General features: G+C 43.1%; 1 protein-coding gene across 17 annotated transcripts in view; it reads left to right on the forward strand.

Annotated features, from left to right (window-relative positions):
* Positions 1-14353, forward strand: part of DYSF (dysferlin) — a 189343-nt gene that overhangs the window by 135008 nt on the left and 39982 nt on the right. For 8 of the 17 annotated variants that reach the window (XM_062209628.1, XM_062209630.1, XM_062209634.1 and 5 more), the window contains one exon: positions 49-111. The exons of the other annotated variants lie outside the window; for them this stretch is intronic. In XM_062209628.1, coding sequence (XP_062065612.1) covers positions 49-111 — 63 coding nt within the window. The remainder of the gene's footprint in view (positions 1-48; positions 112-14353) is intronic. 17 annotated transcript variants of the gene reach the window in all.

The following is a 14353-nucleotide window of genomic DNA, read 5'->3' on the forward strand; positions in this document are numbered from 1 at the left end:
GGCGTGGATTCCCCAAACCTGCTGCTAACCAGCGTGTTTAATTTGTAGCTTGCAGATGGGCTGTCGAGCTTGGTCCCCACTAACACGGCGTCTTCTCCATCCAGTCCTCATGTATGTATCGGTTGCCGCTCTTCGGACTCCTTAATTTCCCCTGGGGGGCTGGGTCGGGGGAGGGGGCAGTCTGCAGGGGGACAGGGGAGGGGGAATCAAGGAGGTATTTTCTGAGCTCCAGCAGCAAATAGCTTTCTTTGCCCTGGGTAGCAACGGAAGGGTGGGTAGGTCTCCACAAAGGACAGCCCTGTGTTGTCTCCTGGTGCATCTGAGATTTGCCCCAGTCCTGGGAAGGTGCTGAGTGGGGCAGCATGGGCCAGTGGAAGCAGAGAGTATCCAGGTTGCTTCTGACTCCTGGGACCTGGGTGGGCAAGGCAGGCTGATCTTTTCTGTTCCTTCCAGCTGCAATGAAGGGTAGGTGTGACTGAGGGGCTTCAGGCAGACTCGGAGGGCTGGTTGAGCCCTGATCAGCTCTTGCATTTCCCAGCCTACCCAAGCTGATTTCCCAGGTGTCATCTGTGTAGGTTGTAGGTCCCCCCTGGGCCTAGGGTGTCTAGTTCTCCATGTACATTCATGGAATCCCAAGCTCATGGCAGGGGGAGTCCCTGACCTGCTGGGGGTGGGGAGGCACAGCGATAGGATCTGACAAAAGGTGGTGAATTAAATCCCACTTGTGGTGCCCAGGAGTGGCATTGCTGGAGTGGGTATCACACAGGTTGCTAGCAGGAGGAGATATATATATTACATATATGTATAATTTTTCTGGTTTATCATAGGAAACATGGAAAAAACACAAAAATGTGTAAGGCAGAAAGTTAAAAGATAAGCACTGTTAAGATTTTGATGTACCTACATTTTAAATTATTTTGTGCACGTGTGCATACCTTTTTCTTTTGTAAAACTGGAATCATATTGTACTGTTTATAATCAGCATTTTAACTTAAAAGTATATTGTGAATGTTTTTCTGTATTTTTATGTTCTTTTAAAAGTAGGACTGCATGTCATATGGACGTTCATAAAGTTTTAACTACTCCCTATCATTGGACATTTAATTTGTTAATTTCCACTATTGTCTTATGTTCCTTGGAGGAACTATTTCAGTTTCCTTTTTATAGGCTCAGCCCATTTCTTGTTAAAATTTATTCCTAGGGATTTTATAGCTTCTGCTGCTATTCTAAATAGAATCTCTTTTTTCCCCCCTTATGACTCTGACTACTGCTAGGAATATAAGAAAACAAGATTTCTGTTTATTTACTTTGAAAAATTAAACTCCTTCCTTCATTCTGAGAGTTGTTAATTGATTCTGTTGGGTTTTCCAGGTAGGTAAGATTTTTTTCCAAATAATAATAAATGTCACTTTCTCTCTAATATTTATACCTTATCCCTTTTTCCAGAATAGATGAAAATATTCCAGAATAATTTCCAGTTTGATGATTGAGATGTTAGTGAGCAAACTTATTGAGTCATGATTCTAGAGAATATCTCTACCATTTTCCCAGTGATCATGAAAATGAATGATAATTTGAGATAGATGTTTTTTATTTTGTTGAGGTTGTGTCCTGTATTGTTGGTTTAAACATAGCTTTAAAATACGTATGAGGAGTTTGTTTTTATTAAATGTGGTTTGGTATTTATTAAGATGATCATTTTGTCTTCTCTTGTCCTGTTAATATAATGTGTAGTTGTCTTGTATTCCTGGAGTAAACCCGGTTGGTGTCTTGGTCATGAATTACAGTTCACTGTGAAGGAAGATCTGTTATTTAGTGCAGTCGAGACAGGTAGTTTATTGGCTGGTTGAAAAACTTAAGCAGGGACGCATTAAAAGTCACATATCCATACCACAAACATGTTTTAAGCCCATTGTTTTTGAATTTGGTGTGTTGATTTGTCATGTTATCCTTGGGGAATAAACCACACCTAAAATGCATGATTGTGATTTGTAGCTTTAGGTTTACTTATTTATTATTTATTTAAGATTTACTTATTTATTTGAAAGAGTTGCAGAGAAGTAGAAGGAGAGAGAGAGAGGTCTTCCATCTACTGGTTCACTCCGCAAATGACTGCAATGATCAGAGCTGAGCTGATCTGAAGCAAGAAACTTCTTCTGGGTCTCCACACAGGCTAGAGCTGGGCCGATCTGAAGCCAGGAGCCAGGAGCTTCTTCTGGGTGTCCCACATGGGTGCAGAGGCCCAAGCACTTTGGGCCATCTTCTACTGCTTTTGAAGGCCATAGCAGAGAGCTGGATTGGAAGAGTAGCATCCAGGAATTGAACTGGTGCCCATATGGCTTTACCCACTGCACCACAGCACCAGCCCCGCTTTAGGTTTATTAAAGTTTGATGGGAATTTAGTGATACGTGCCAAACAAACAAACAAAGAAAGCCCAAGTGTAGAATCCTCTGAAAGTTTGATACCCCTGGCACTTTCATCTCTTGAAAAAGTATGAAATGAGTATCTATAAAGTCCCTTTTCTACTTAAATTCAGATTTATTGGTTTGCAGTATGTAACTTATTTATCTAGTTACCTTGTTAGTATATCTGGTCTGAACATGTTTGGGAACAAACACTTTTGAGCGTTGGCAAACCACAGCTCACCTGCTGGGGCTGCAGTGGACACCCTGGAATCTGTGCAGGCGTTCAGGGGCTCCTAACTATGGTCACACTGCTGCCAGACATAATGTAAGGAGAGTGTTTATTAATCCCAGTTACGGGGAAGTTTGAAAGGACAGCTACTATATATTACTGAGCCATGCTTGCTGTTACTTGGGTTTTTGCATTCCTATTAATAAGAATTCCTTTTAGGCTGTCTCTGTTACCCTTGGGTATCAACGTTTCAGTTCCATGAATTATTTTTCAGGTGACCCTGTGCTCTTGAACAGTCACTATGGCATGAAAAGGATGGTTTCTAAAAGGCTTAAATATACACCAGAGCCGCTCTTTAGGAAACTGACTTCTGCAGTAGGAAATTGCGTGCTATAAACATTTTAATAGTCTTGCTTTACATACAAGATGTGGAATAGTATGAATCAACGCAAATTAAAAATATGGTTAACAGTCATGTAGCCTAAAAGGTAGTGATCAAGTGAATTATATATGTGGTTTAGCTGATTAACAGAATACCCATCATATTTTCTTGACTGATTTTATGTTGTGTGAGGTTTGAATCATATCTAATTTTTAGGAATGCATGTCTTATATAACTTAAAAAAATTTTTTTTAAAAGATTTTTATTTATTTGAGAGATAGCGTTAGACAGTGAGAGAGAGAGACAGAGAGAAAGATCTTCCATCTGTTGGTTCACTCTCCCACACGCCACAACACCAGTCCCAGTTTCTCTAATTTCTAGACTGGGTTTTGAACTCTCTTCCTCTGAAATTCCTGTCACATAGATTTTAGATATCTTGGGTTATCACTTCAACCCTCTCGTTTAGACAAAATATTTGTCTACATTTTCTTCTGAAAATGCTAAAGTTTTGCTTTTCACATTTCACTACTTATTTCATGTGGAATTGATGTGTGGATGTGTGTGTACACATGTGTACCGTGAGGTAGAGGTTAGATTTTACTTTTTCCCACATAGGTAACCATTGAATTCCCATTATCATAAACTGGCCCGTCCTTTCTTGTTGACAGCTCTGCCACACAGAAGCTCTGGAGTAGATGTGAGCCTTTTGGTGGTTTTCTGTGCCCGTTGTCTGTTTGCCCCTGTCTAGTTCTCCACTGTGAATTGACGATAGCTTTCCAATCAGGTTTGACATCAGGTAAAGGAAGACTCCACCCCTCTGGCTGCAGGAGTGGTGCTGCTGTTCTGGACCTTTGCTTTTCCGCCCCAGTGTTTGGACTGGCTTCTCACCTTTGGGATTTGTGACTGACTTACAGTGAGTCCTTGAATCAAGTTGGAGAGAACGGATATTTTTTTTTCTTTTTTCTTTTTTTTTGACAGGCAGAGTGGATAGTGAGAGAGAGAGAGACAGAGAGAAAGGTCTTCCTTTTTGCCGTTGGTTCACCCTCCAATGGCCACTGCGGCCGGCGCATCGCGCTGATCCGAAGCCAGGAGCCAGGTGCTTCTCCTGGTCTCCCATGGGGTGCAGGGCCAAGCACTTGGGCCATCCTCCACTGCCTTCCCGGGCCATAGCAGAGAGCTGGCCTGGAAGAGGGGCGACCGGAACAGAATCCGCGCCCCAACCGGGACTAGAACCCGGTGTGTCGGCACCGCAAGGCGGAGGATTAGCCTGTAAGCCACGGCACCGGCTGAGAATGGATATTTTTCTAATGCTGTTTTTAAACCAAGAATGTGATAGGCCTGTTTAGTTAATTTTTTTCAATGTATAGGAAATTTTAATAATTTCACCTTAAAAAGTCGGGTACAATTTTCATTAGACTTCATGGTAGCTATTTTACACATTATTGTTCTTACTTGCATTTGTAATGGTAAAATTTTCAATTAGCTTTTGCTCATGTATAAATGAAATTGATTCTCATATGCTGATCTTATATCCAGAAACTTTGCTGAATTCTTATTAATTCTGTTAATTTGTGACTTCTCTTGGCTTTTCTGTGTAACCAATCATGTAATTTGTGATTAATTACAATTTTGATTCTTCTGTGTACGTGTTAGTTCTTTTTCCTTTTTATTGTGTCCTGTTCTTGTCTTATTGCACTGGGTAGGACTTCTAGTTGGATGATTCATGTAGCTAATTATAGAGCACATTCTTTTCTGCTCCTAATTTGAAAGTGAGTAAGTTTTTGTGTTTTGCCACTGAATGTGAAATTTATCTGGTGAATCGTTGTTACGATGAATATTGTTAAATTCCATTGATTTTGTTAAATGTTTCTGTTTCTATTGAGTAATCACATGACCTCCTCCTTTCTTTGAGCTGTTAATGTGATTAATTAATAGTTTTTTTTTTTTTTTTTTTTTTTTTTAGTGCCTAAGCTACTTTGCATTTCTAGAACAACCTAATTTGGTCATAAAGTATGACCTTTCTTTCTGAATTGCTGGGTTTAGTTTGCAAATATATAGGGTTTTTTTCTACATCAATTTTTATAGATGGGAATGGCTTGAAATTTCTCTTTTTCATACTGTTTCTTCAAGTTTTGGTATCTAGATAATAGTAACCCTATAAAGTGATTTGGGGTATATATGCTTTTTCTAGTCTCTCAAAGAATGACACAAGACGGCCATTATCTGTGTTTAAATGTTTGTGGATTTCACTTGTAAAACTGTCTAGACTCAATAATCTTCTTGGGGATATTTTAAACTGCCAATGTAATTTTATCAATATTTAGAGGACCCTTGAGATTTTCTGCTACTGTGTGATTCACTTTTGGTGATTTATATTTTATGGATGTTCATCCATTTCATTCTAAAATATTGGCATAAAATTTTTCATAATAACCTCTTAAATTTCAAAAAAATTCTTCTCCATCTAGTTATACCTCTTTTCATTCCTGAGATTATATTTTTTATTCTGGTCAGACTTTGTCAGATTCTTTTCAAGGACTCAATTTTTAGTTTTTCTTTATTGCTTCCTTACTTTCTAGTTTCCAAATTTCTTTTATCATTTCCATCCTTTTTCTTTTAAACTCTGTGTAAACATTTAGGGCTATAAAATTCCCTCTAAGTACTGCTTTGTGCATCCCACAATTTTTGACAAGTACTATTTTATTTTCTATTCTGTTTCTTCCCCCCCCCAATTTCTGTTATTTCATTTTGACACCTGAGTTGTCTCAAAATACATTTTGGAAGTCCTTTTATTTAAGTTATCTTTTTGATGTTTTCTTGCTAATGTGTGCTGTGGTCCAGAGAATATAGTCTGAGTATAGTGATACTTAGAAATGACATGATACCTACTTTATGGCCTAATAATTGGTCAACTTTTATTATTGTCATGTTTATGCTTGGAAAGAATGTATATTCTCCAAATACATAGAATGTGCTCATTTATAATGGGACTTGTTAGTTGTGTTATCTTTTATTTTTTTAAGATAATTATTTTATTTATTTGAAAGAGTTACAGAGAGAGGTAGAGCCAGAGAGAGAGAGGTCTTCCATTCCACTGGTTCACTAAAAATGACCACAATGGCCAGAGCTGAGCTGACCCGAAGCCAGGAGCCAGTAGCTTCTTCCAGGTCTTCTTCCAGGTCATATGGGTGCAGGGGCCCAAGGACTTGGGCCATCTTGTGCTGCTATCCCAGGTCATTGCATAGAGCTGGATTGGAAAAGGAGCAGCCGGTGCTCGAACTGGTGCCCATATGGGATGCTGGCGCTGCAGGATGGAGCTTTAACCCACTGGTGCTGCAGTGTCAGCCCCAGTTGTGTTATCTTTTAAAAAAAATGTTTATTTTACTTATTTGGAAGAGTGACAGAGAGGGGAAGAGAGAGATCTTCCATCTTCTGGTCACTCCCCAGATGGCTGCAATGACCAGGGCTGGGACCAGGCGGAAGCCAGGAGCCTGGGAACTCTCTCTGGGTCTCCCATGTGGGTGGCAGGGACCCAAGCACTTGGTCCATTTTCTGCTTTCCCAAGTACATTAGCAGGGAGCTGGATTGGATATGGAGCAACTGGGACTTGAACCCATGCTCATATGGGATGCTGAGATTGCAGGTGGCAGTGCCACAATGAAGGCTCCTAATTGTGTTGTTCAAATCTATGCTCCTTTTGATTTTTATGTACATGTGATTTATCAGTTTCTGAAAGAGGTATATTAAAACATCCTGCTTTGATGTAACATTTGTCAGTTTTTCCTTGTAATGCTGTCTACTTTTCTTTTATCTAGTTTGTGATTGGTTATTGGGCACAGACAAGTTAGAATCCTTAGTTTCCTGGATCATTGGATCTTTTAATAACATGTAATAAGGATTTGCCCTGCTTCCTTTTAAAATCTGTACTACGAAGTTTTTCTTAAAGTTATGTTTCATTCATGTTAATGTGGTTGCAGCAGGATGCTCTCTGTCTTTAAAGCATATGTTTGTTTGTTTATTTGAAAGGCAGAGTTAGAGTTTTTCTATCTGCTGGTTTACTCCCTAGATGGCTACAGTGGCCGAGGCTGGTCCAGGCTGAAGCCAGCAGTCTGGAACTCCACCCAGGTCTCCCATTTGAGTGATAGGGGTCCAAGCACTTGGGCCATCTTCCACTGCGTTAGCAGGGTGCTGGACCAGAAGTGCAGCATCCAGGACTCAAACTGGCATTGATGTGGGGATGCCAGCATTGTAGGCGTGGCTTAACCTGCTGTTTCCCACGCGGGCCCCAGCAGCTGTCATGGTTTTCTAGTCGATCTTTTTCTTCGTACCTTCAGCTTTTCTGTGAGTTTGTTTTAGATGTTGTCTCCTCTGACAGCAAATACATGAAGTCCGTGTTTTAGAAGTGCTTTCTGAAAATCATTACTGACTTGTGTGGGTTTATTTCTGCTGCCTTATTTTGTATGAGCCCTTTCCTTTTTTTCTCCCTTCATTTTTTTTTCCTTTTTGGATAGAAAAGTCCCTTTCTCTCTTTTCATTCCCCCTTCTGTTTTTAGCTTCAGAACTTACCTTGTTTCTATTCCCTTGGTGATAGTACAGACATTTTAACATGCATGTTTAATGTAGAAAAACCTAGTTTTAATTGGTATTTGTAGCTGTTTCTAGACTGTTACAAGGAACTTAGACTGCTTTCCCTCTAATCACCTACCAATGTACAAACATGTGTTTGATATTTTCATTCCAAATTCAAAAGCTAAATTTTAAAAGCATTATTACTTTTTAAAAAATATTCAGCTGGAAATATATTTAATTAGGCATTTTTGATTCATATGTAGTACATCTTCATGGGATACAGTGGGTGATTTCAACACATGTGTATGGTGCAAACTTATTAAAATATGCCAAAATATATTCTAAATGTCCCAATAGGTACTTCTTCATAACCCTATTCATATTAAAATTATCATTTTTCAATTTTCATTTATTTGAAAGAGTGACGGGGGATGGAGAGAGGGAGGGAAAGAGAGAGAGATCTTTCGTCTGCTGGTTTGCTCCCCAAATGCCTGCAATAGCTGTAGCTGGGCCAGGTTGAAGCCAGGAACCTGAAACTCCATTTGGGTCTCCTACGTGGATGGCAGGGGCCCAAGTACTTGAACCATCGTCTGCTGCCTCCCGGAGTGCATACTAGCAGGAAGCTGGATTGGAAGTGGAGGTGGGACTGTACCCTAGGCACTCTGATACGGGATGCAGGCCTCCCAGGTAGCAGCTTAACCTGCACCAGGACCGCCACCCCCAAATTGCATTTCAAGGAATCAACTTTACTTTTAGCTGTGCCGTGTTTACTGTTTGTGTGTGTGTGTCAGCCTTCCTCCTCCTGGGATCGTTTCCTCTTCCTGAAGCAGAGCCCATTTAGATTCCTGCAGTCGGGGCCCCTTCGTTACACATGCTCTCACTTTTTAATTGCCTGGAGATGTTTTTGTCTCACTCTTACTCTGGAAGACACTAGTTTCGCTGTCAGTTACTTTTGGTCACCTCTGTCTTCTGGCTGCCAAGGTGCTATTCTCTTCCTAAATCTGAGGACTTTTTGTCAATTTATTACTTCTGGGGAGTTCTCAATCATTCTCTCTTCAGATAGTACAGATCCCCCATTCTCTCTGCATGACCATCTCTATTCTCCAAGTCAGTTAAGCTTTCTTTCGTATTACCTGCTTCTTTTTGTTGCACTATGGTTAATTTCTGAAGATATATCTTCTAGTTCGACAAGTATTTTTAGCTATTTCTAGTGTTCTATTTAACTCTATCTTTTGGTTTCAACTATTTTTATTTCTCAAAGTTCACCCCCCCATCTTCTTGTTTCTTTTCAAAGGTCCCTTGTCCCTTTTTCTATATTTTTAATACCTTATTTATTTCTTTAAATATTCCCCTCTCCCACCCCCAAAGCCCCACTTCTGACCATTCTGATGCCTGTCGTCCTGACAGGTTTGAGTTTTGCCTTGGTTGGCTCGAGCTGGCTCTTGCTCATGGTGTCTCGCTCCTTATGTGTTTTACTATTTTTTGATTGTGAACTCATGTTCCTTGGAACTTTGTCTGAGAATTCTTTGAGGCCTGGATGGAAGTCACATTCTTCCAAAGAGTGTGTGTGTTTACTTTCACCACATGCCTGGAGACACTACAAACCCAGATTCACTTACAACTAAATGTTCAGCTTGTGGCTTTTGGGTCCCTTAGTATGCATTCTGGCTCCTTAGTTCTTTGGGATTTTTCCTTTCTCATCTGCCCTTAAGGATTTTCTTTACATTCCCATTAACTCAGTCATGCATTTAAAGTGGATTTTAAAGATGTATGTTAATTTAGGTCTTCTTTCTTGGAGGGTTTCTCTGGTTGTCTGGGTTGTCATTTTGCTGGAAATCACAGCCTTTGCTGTAGTTTTAAGTTTGACAGTTGTGTTGCTCATCAAGCAGGTTATCTGTCCTTCAAGGCCGCATTTGTGAACATCAATCAACAACTTGTTTGCTTCTGGTTCTCATTCAGCTCTTTAGCATAGCATTTGTCTTGTTTCTCAGCTTATGCTTTTATTTTGACCAGAAGATATTCTCTCTGTGTTTTGGTTGGCCTCGGGGAGGGAAGTCCTTGCTTGTCAAGTGCTGGGACAATAGCTAGACTCTGTCGGTTAGCACATGGCCCCTTCTAACGGCACACTCAGGTAAAAGGGAGAAGGAAATAGTTTAGATTTGCTGTAGGGTTTCTTTGCCAGTTAGAAGTCCAGCAGGGTGGGAGAGGGAAGAGGAGTCGGGACCTTCCCTGGGGCCTTTTTCCTCCTGGGCTGCAGTTTGCTGCGTTTGTGGTGGCAGGCAGGTGTTATCCAGAGTGCTGTGGGCGCCTCTGTGGGAGTTTAAAAGTAAGGAGAGTCGCTCCCACCAGACCCACTGCACAGCAGTGCCCCTTTCGGGAAATTTCTGTAGTCTTGGCTGAGTGCACTTGTAACCTGGTGGCTTCAGACACTTGCTGGGCGGGTTTTTTTCAGGGTTGGAGGCACGTTGTTTAAACTTCTCAGCCGGGGCTGCGAGTTTATGAGTTCACAGTAAGCAGGAGGTCGGCCCAGGGCATGTGACCCTGGACGCTGGCCAGCCCTTGCTTTCTCTATGGGCTCCGCCATCGGGAAGACGGATTGCTGGAGACGAGACAGAAGCCAGAATGAGCCGCAGAGTTTCTGTGACGGATCATCCATCCGTCTCCAGAGGCAGCGTTGGTCCCTGGCCTAGGCTTCCTGTCCGTCGAGGCGCTGCCCTGGACAGCTGTCCTCGTTCATCCGTCACTGCTCTTCCTAGACCTGTCCGTTCCTCCCTCACTGACCTGTTCTTTCTCTAGATATACGCAGGCATTCGTCCCACTTCCGGTTAAGGCTTAGTGGAGAAGGCATTCTTCCCTGTTGAGATGATGTCGTCTCTCCTTGCTCTGACCTGCTGTGCGTTTATTTCATGGTCAGATTCTCCAAGGGCAGCCCCATTGCCCTTAATGCCAAGTCTTTTTTTGGGTGGGTAGGGGGAAATGCCTCATTGCGACTCTTGAGTACTGACAATTTCCCCCCAAGACTTTGAAGCAGAGCTTTTCTGAGCCAAGGCATCAATTACAGGGTGTGGCTCCCAAGTGAGGAAGCGTTTCCAGAAGGCATCGGGGCAGCTGGCTCTGAACTTCATGGTTGTACCTCTGGAGGAGTCTCTCAGCATTCATGCTGTTACCTGTACTTGTGCACATGTCAAGTGTGCTAATTGGGAAGATGCTCGGGTTCTCCTCCTGTGGGTTTCCTGGGGACGTGTATTGGGCCACGTTGGGTGAGTGGGGATGACAGTGTGTGCTCGAGCGTCCCAGACCTCTGCTCCCTTATGAACATCTCTGGTTTAGATGTGTTGCCGGTGCAGCCCACCTACCCTCAGGCCCGCTAGTTCTGATGAGGGAGGTTTGATGCTCGTCACCGGTGGAATCTGGACCTTCCTTTGTGACTCATTCTTTCTCTCATTTTCTCAGAGCAAATACAAATCGCCCATCAAATGACAAGTGAAGGCACAGGGGAGGCGAGGGAGGGAAATCAGAGCTGCAATCTGTTAGCTATTTGGAGTAATTGGTTATTTGCTGTGTTTGCTGGTTGGGAAGCAGAGCACATACTTTACGGTCTCTCCTGTTACGGGGGCTGGAGTCACCCGCCGATATTGGATCCTTGTTGCTGGAGCCCTTGGCTCCGGGCGCCTTTCCCCTGCTTGGCATTCCTGTGGTCTCCTTGGGGGTGCACCCCTCCTCGCCCCCCCCAGTGCTCACTGCATGGGGGACAGCCCGGGGTGAAACTTGTCTGGCAAACTCCAGGGCCCCATCAGGGAGGAGGAGGCCCCAGCTCCCTCTGAGCAGCCCTCCCTGCTCCGCCTCCACCTCTACCCCAATCCTGCCAGGACCCCTTCCCCAAGTGGCTTTAGAGAGCAAAGGTTCGTCTTCCTACAGGGACATTCTCCAATTTCTTTGGAAGTCTCTGGACAGGAAGTCCTCTCCAGGGTCTACGGTGGTACCTTCCTATTGCCATTGGTCCTGTCTCCCCTCTAGACTGGGTCCAACTAGCACTTGGAAGCTGATGCAGCTCACTGCTGAGTGCAACCTGTTCTGAGGGGACTCGAGGAAGATTGTGAACCTAGCCCATGTCTTCAACACCCCTGGACACTAACCTAGGCAGAGGAAATCAGGGTGAATTAGTAACCAGTTCAACATAGCAAATATTTGAAAAGCAATGTGATTTTGCGTATGAAAATGCATGTAGTAACTAGAAAGGCAATTGACTTTGGCACATGATGGGCTCCCCCCAAATCCTTTCAAAATTGAATTTAAGATCGCTAATATTAGTGTCTGTAGTTTGATGAATGTTTCTGCAGTCCTGGGACGTCCTTCAAAAATAGTTTTTCTCTTAAGTAGTTTGTTGGAACTCTTGTGAAGCGAAACTGTCTGCGCAAGCAGAATGAAGGCAGGGTAAGCTTTTGCCCAGGCCCGACTGGAATCATCACAGATTCTGAATGAGTGGTGTTTCATTGCTTTCTCCATAGATCTGAAGGATCTGATGGGATCTTCTTTCACTCAACCTCTTGAATAGAATTTTGATCCTCCAGGCTTTCTGCGTGGGTGTATGTGGTCATGCGGCCCTTGTGAGGATCAAGTCAGGGGTCAAGTGTCTATCTTGGGCTCCTGATTCAGGGAAAAGTTAGTGAGCCAGGACTCCCCACAGGGCCCCCACCCCATGTGAATCCCCCCACAGGGATGGGCCCTGAGTGAGAGGATCAGGACTCTCAGCATCTGCTTGACTGCTGGGTTGGGCACACTCGCCAGGCCTGTGGAAGCAGTGGGGCGCCTTGGTTAAAGATCTTCCCTTCCCGTCTCTGCCGATCAAGCTTAGAGCCAGAGCCTGAAGAGTTATAATACCCTTGACAGACAATGAGGCTGGACAACAGCAAGTGTCAACAAGAGGGTGAAAGCCCAGTGTTCCACTTGTGGAAGTAATTAAGCACTTTTTGTTATGAGTGTGTAGAGTTCTGCTGAATCAACGTGGTAGCTGACCATGGGCATATGTCTGTGTGGTTTCAGGGGGCATGATGGTTTGTAGGCTTGGGGTGGGGTAGGTCTGAAGTCAGGGTACTTGCATATCTGAGGGTTTGATCTACGTGTAGGCATGAGCACTTGGACATTACATATGTGTTTGTACTTATTTATGTGTGAGCAAATAGTCTGTTTCTCAAACCTTAGGCTGTTAAAGAATTTGAGGAATAATCCTATTGTTATTCCAGTCAACACAGCTGTTGTGCTTGGAGTGGAAGTATTGGGAATCAAACTGATGATGCTAGCAGCGTCAACAAGAACATTTATCATGACAACTTGACATGTCATAGAATACCCTCACAGACACCAAGTCAGAGCTTCACAATAATTCCAGTGTTGGATCATTATTATTATCTTGATGATAATGATTTATGCTAAGAGAGAAATTACTTTCAACCCTGTCTGGAGTATTTACTTCTCGATTGACATAGGCAATGAAGGCCTGCTTAAAATCATAAAAAAAAAAAAATAACCAGAGACTCCTGTTTTATACGCAGCTGTAGAGTTCTATGTAGTGACCCAGAGTTTAACAACATAAGCATAGGCATCAATGAATTTGACCAGAAACTTTTCTCTTTGATTCAAGTGGTCATCCTGGGAGAGGATATCAATTCTGCCTCTGCTCCTGCCCGGTCTTGACTTCAGAGTTAGGATTGTTGCTGACAATGTTGCCCTCCCTGTTCCTGAAATGTGTTAGGCCCACTGAATGATAATGGGAGAGTAAATGTTTGGAATGTGCCCTGCTGATTTGAGTCTTTGGAGGGATTAGGGTGCCCATTAGCCTGGATCAAGCTGAGAGAAACAAGTCTTTGTTACCTGGCTCTGGTTGCTGAGGAGCTGAATGTTGGCTATTAGCTGAAATTGCAGAGGCTTCCAGTCTGTCTTGAGCAGGCTGGCTTGGTTGACTGACTGGGTGATGAAGGGTCTTGGAGCACGGGCAAAGAGGATAATGTTGTAATGGCCAGCCTTCTTATTGAAGCCTGGGATGACATGTCAAAAATCAAGCCTTTTGCATTTCTTCCCCCTCCTCGCCATGTTCAAAGACTAGATGCCTAGCTCTTGCAGAATGAGGTCAAGAACAAACTCAGAATTGGAGAACATAGGCCATTTGCCTTTTGGAGCTGTGGAGTATGAGATTCCACTCACGTCAGAAGGGTAGTTGGCTTTGGCACATCTGGGTTAGGATGTGGAAGAGCAGACCTGTTCCTCGGGGCTGGAGGACTGTTCTTGTGGGTATGCTAACTTATTCTTGACTTCCTGGTGGAGAGAAGGAAGAAGTAGACCCAAAACAACTCCATCAGAAGTCAGATTAGTGTATTAGCAGGAATACTATTTTCATCCTTAAGTGTGTTAAAGATAGAACTAATTTTTTTCTGTAAGTCAACTTGATCTCTCCTTGGAGCCCACATTTTTCCTGATGACAGGAAAGTCATCTTCAGCATTTTAGGGTTAAATTTCATCAGTTTGGGCTTTCTCTTATCCCCCCACCCTCCCCTCCTCCCCTCATCCAGATTCTGGGCTGGGCTTCTATAATATCATGAGCTCCATGGAAGGGGATCCTTGGTCGTGCGTCCACTCTGACAGCTGGACGCTCAGACTGTGTTGCGTCTGCTCACAATCTCATCTCAGCCCCAAGGTCCTTCAAGGTCTCCTTCCTCTTTCCCTCTCTGTTAGCTTTGCAAGCCCTTTCTGGGAGTGGAAGAGGTGGGCAG

This window comes from Lepus europaeus, chromosome 13 (assembly GCF_033115175.1).
Source record: "Lepus europaeus isolate LE1 chromosome 13, mLepTim1.pri, whole genome shotgun sequence".
Classification (NCBI taxonomy): Eukaryota; Metazoa; Chordata; class Mammalia; order Lagomorpha; family Leporidae; genus Lepus; species Lepus europaeus.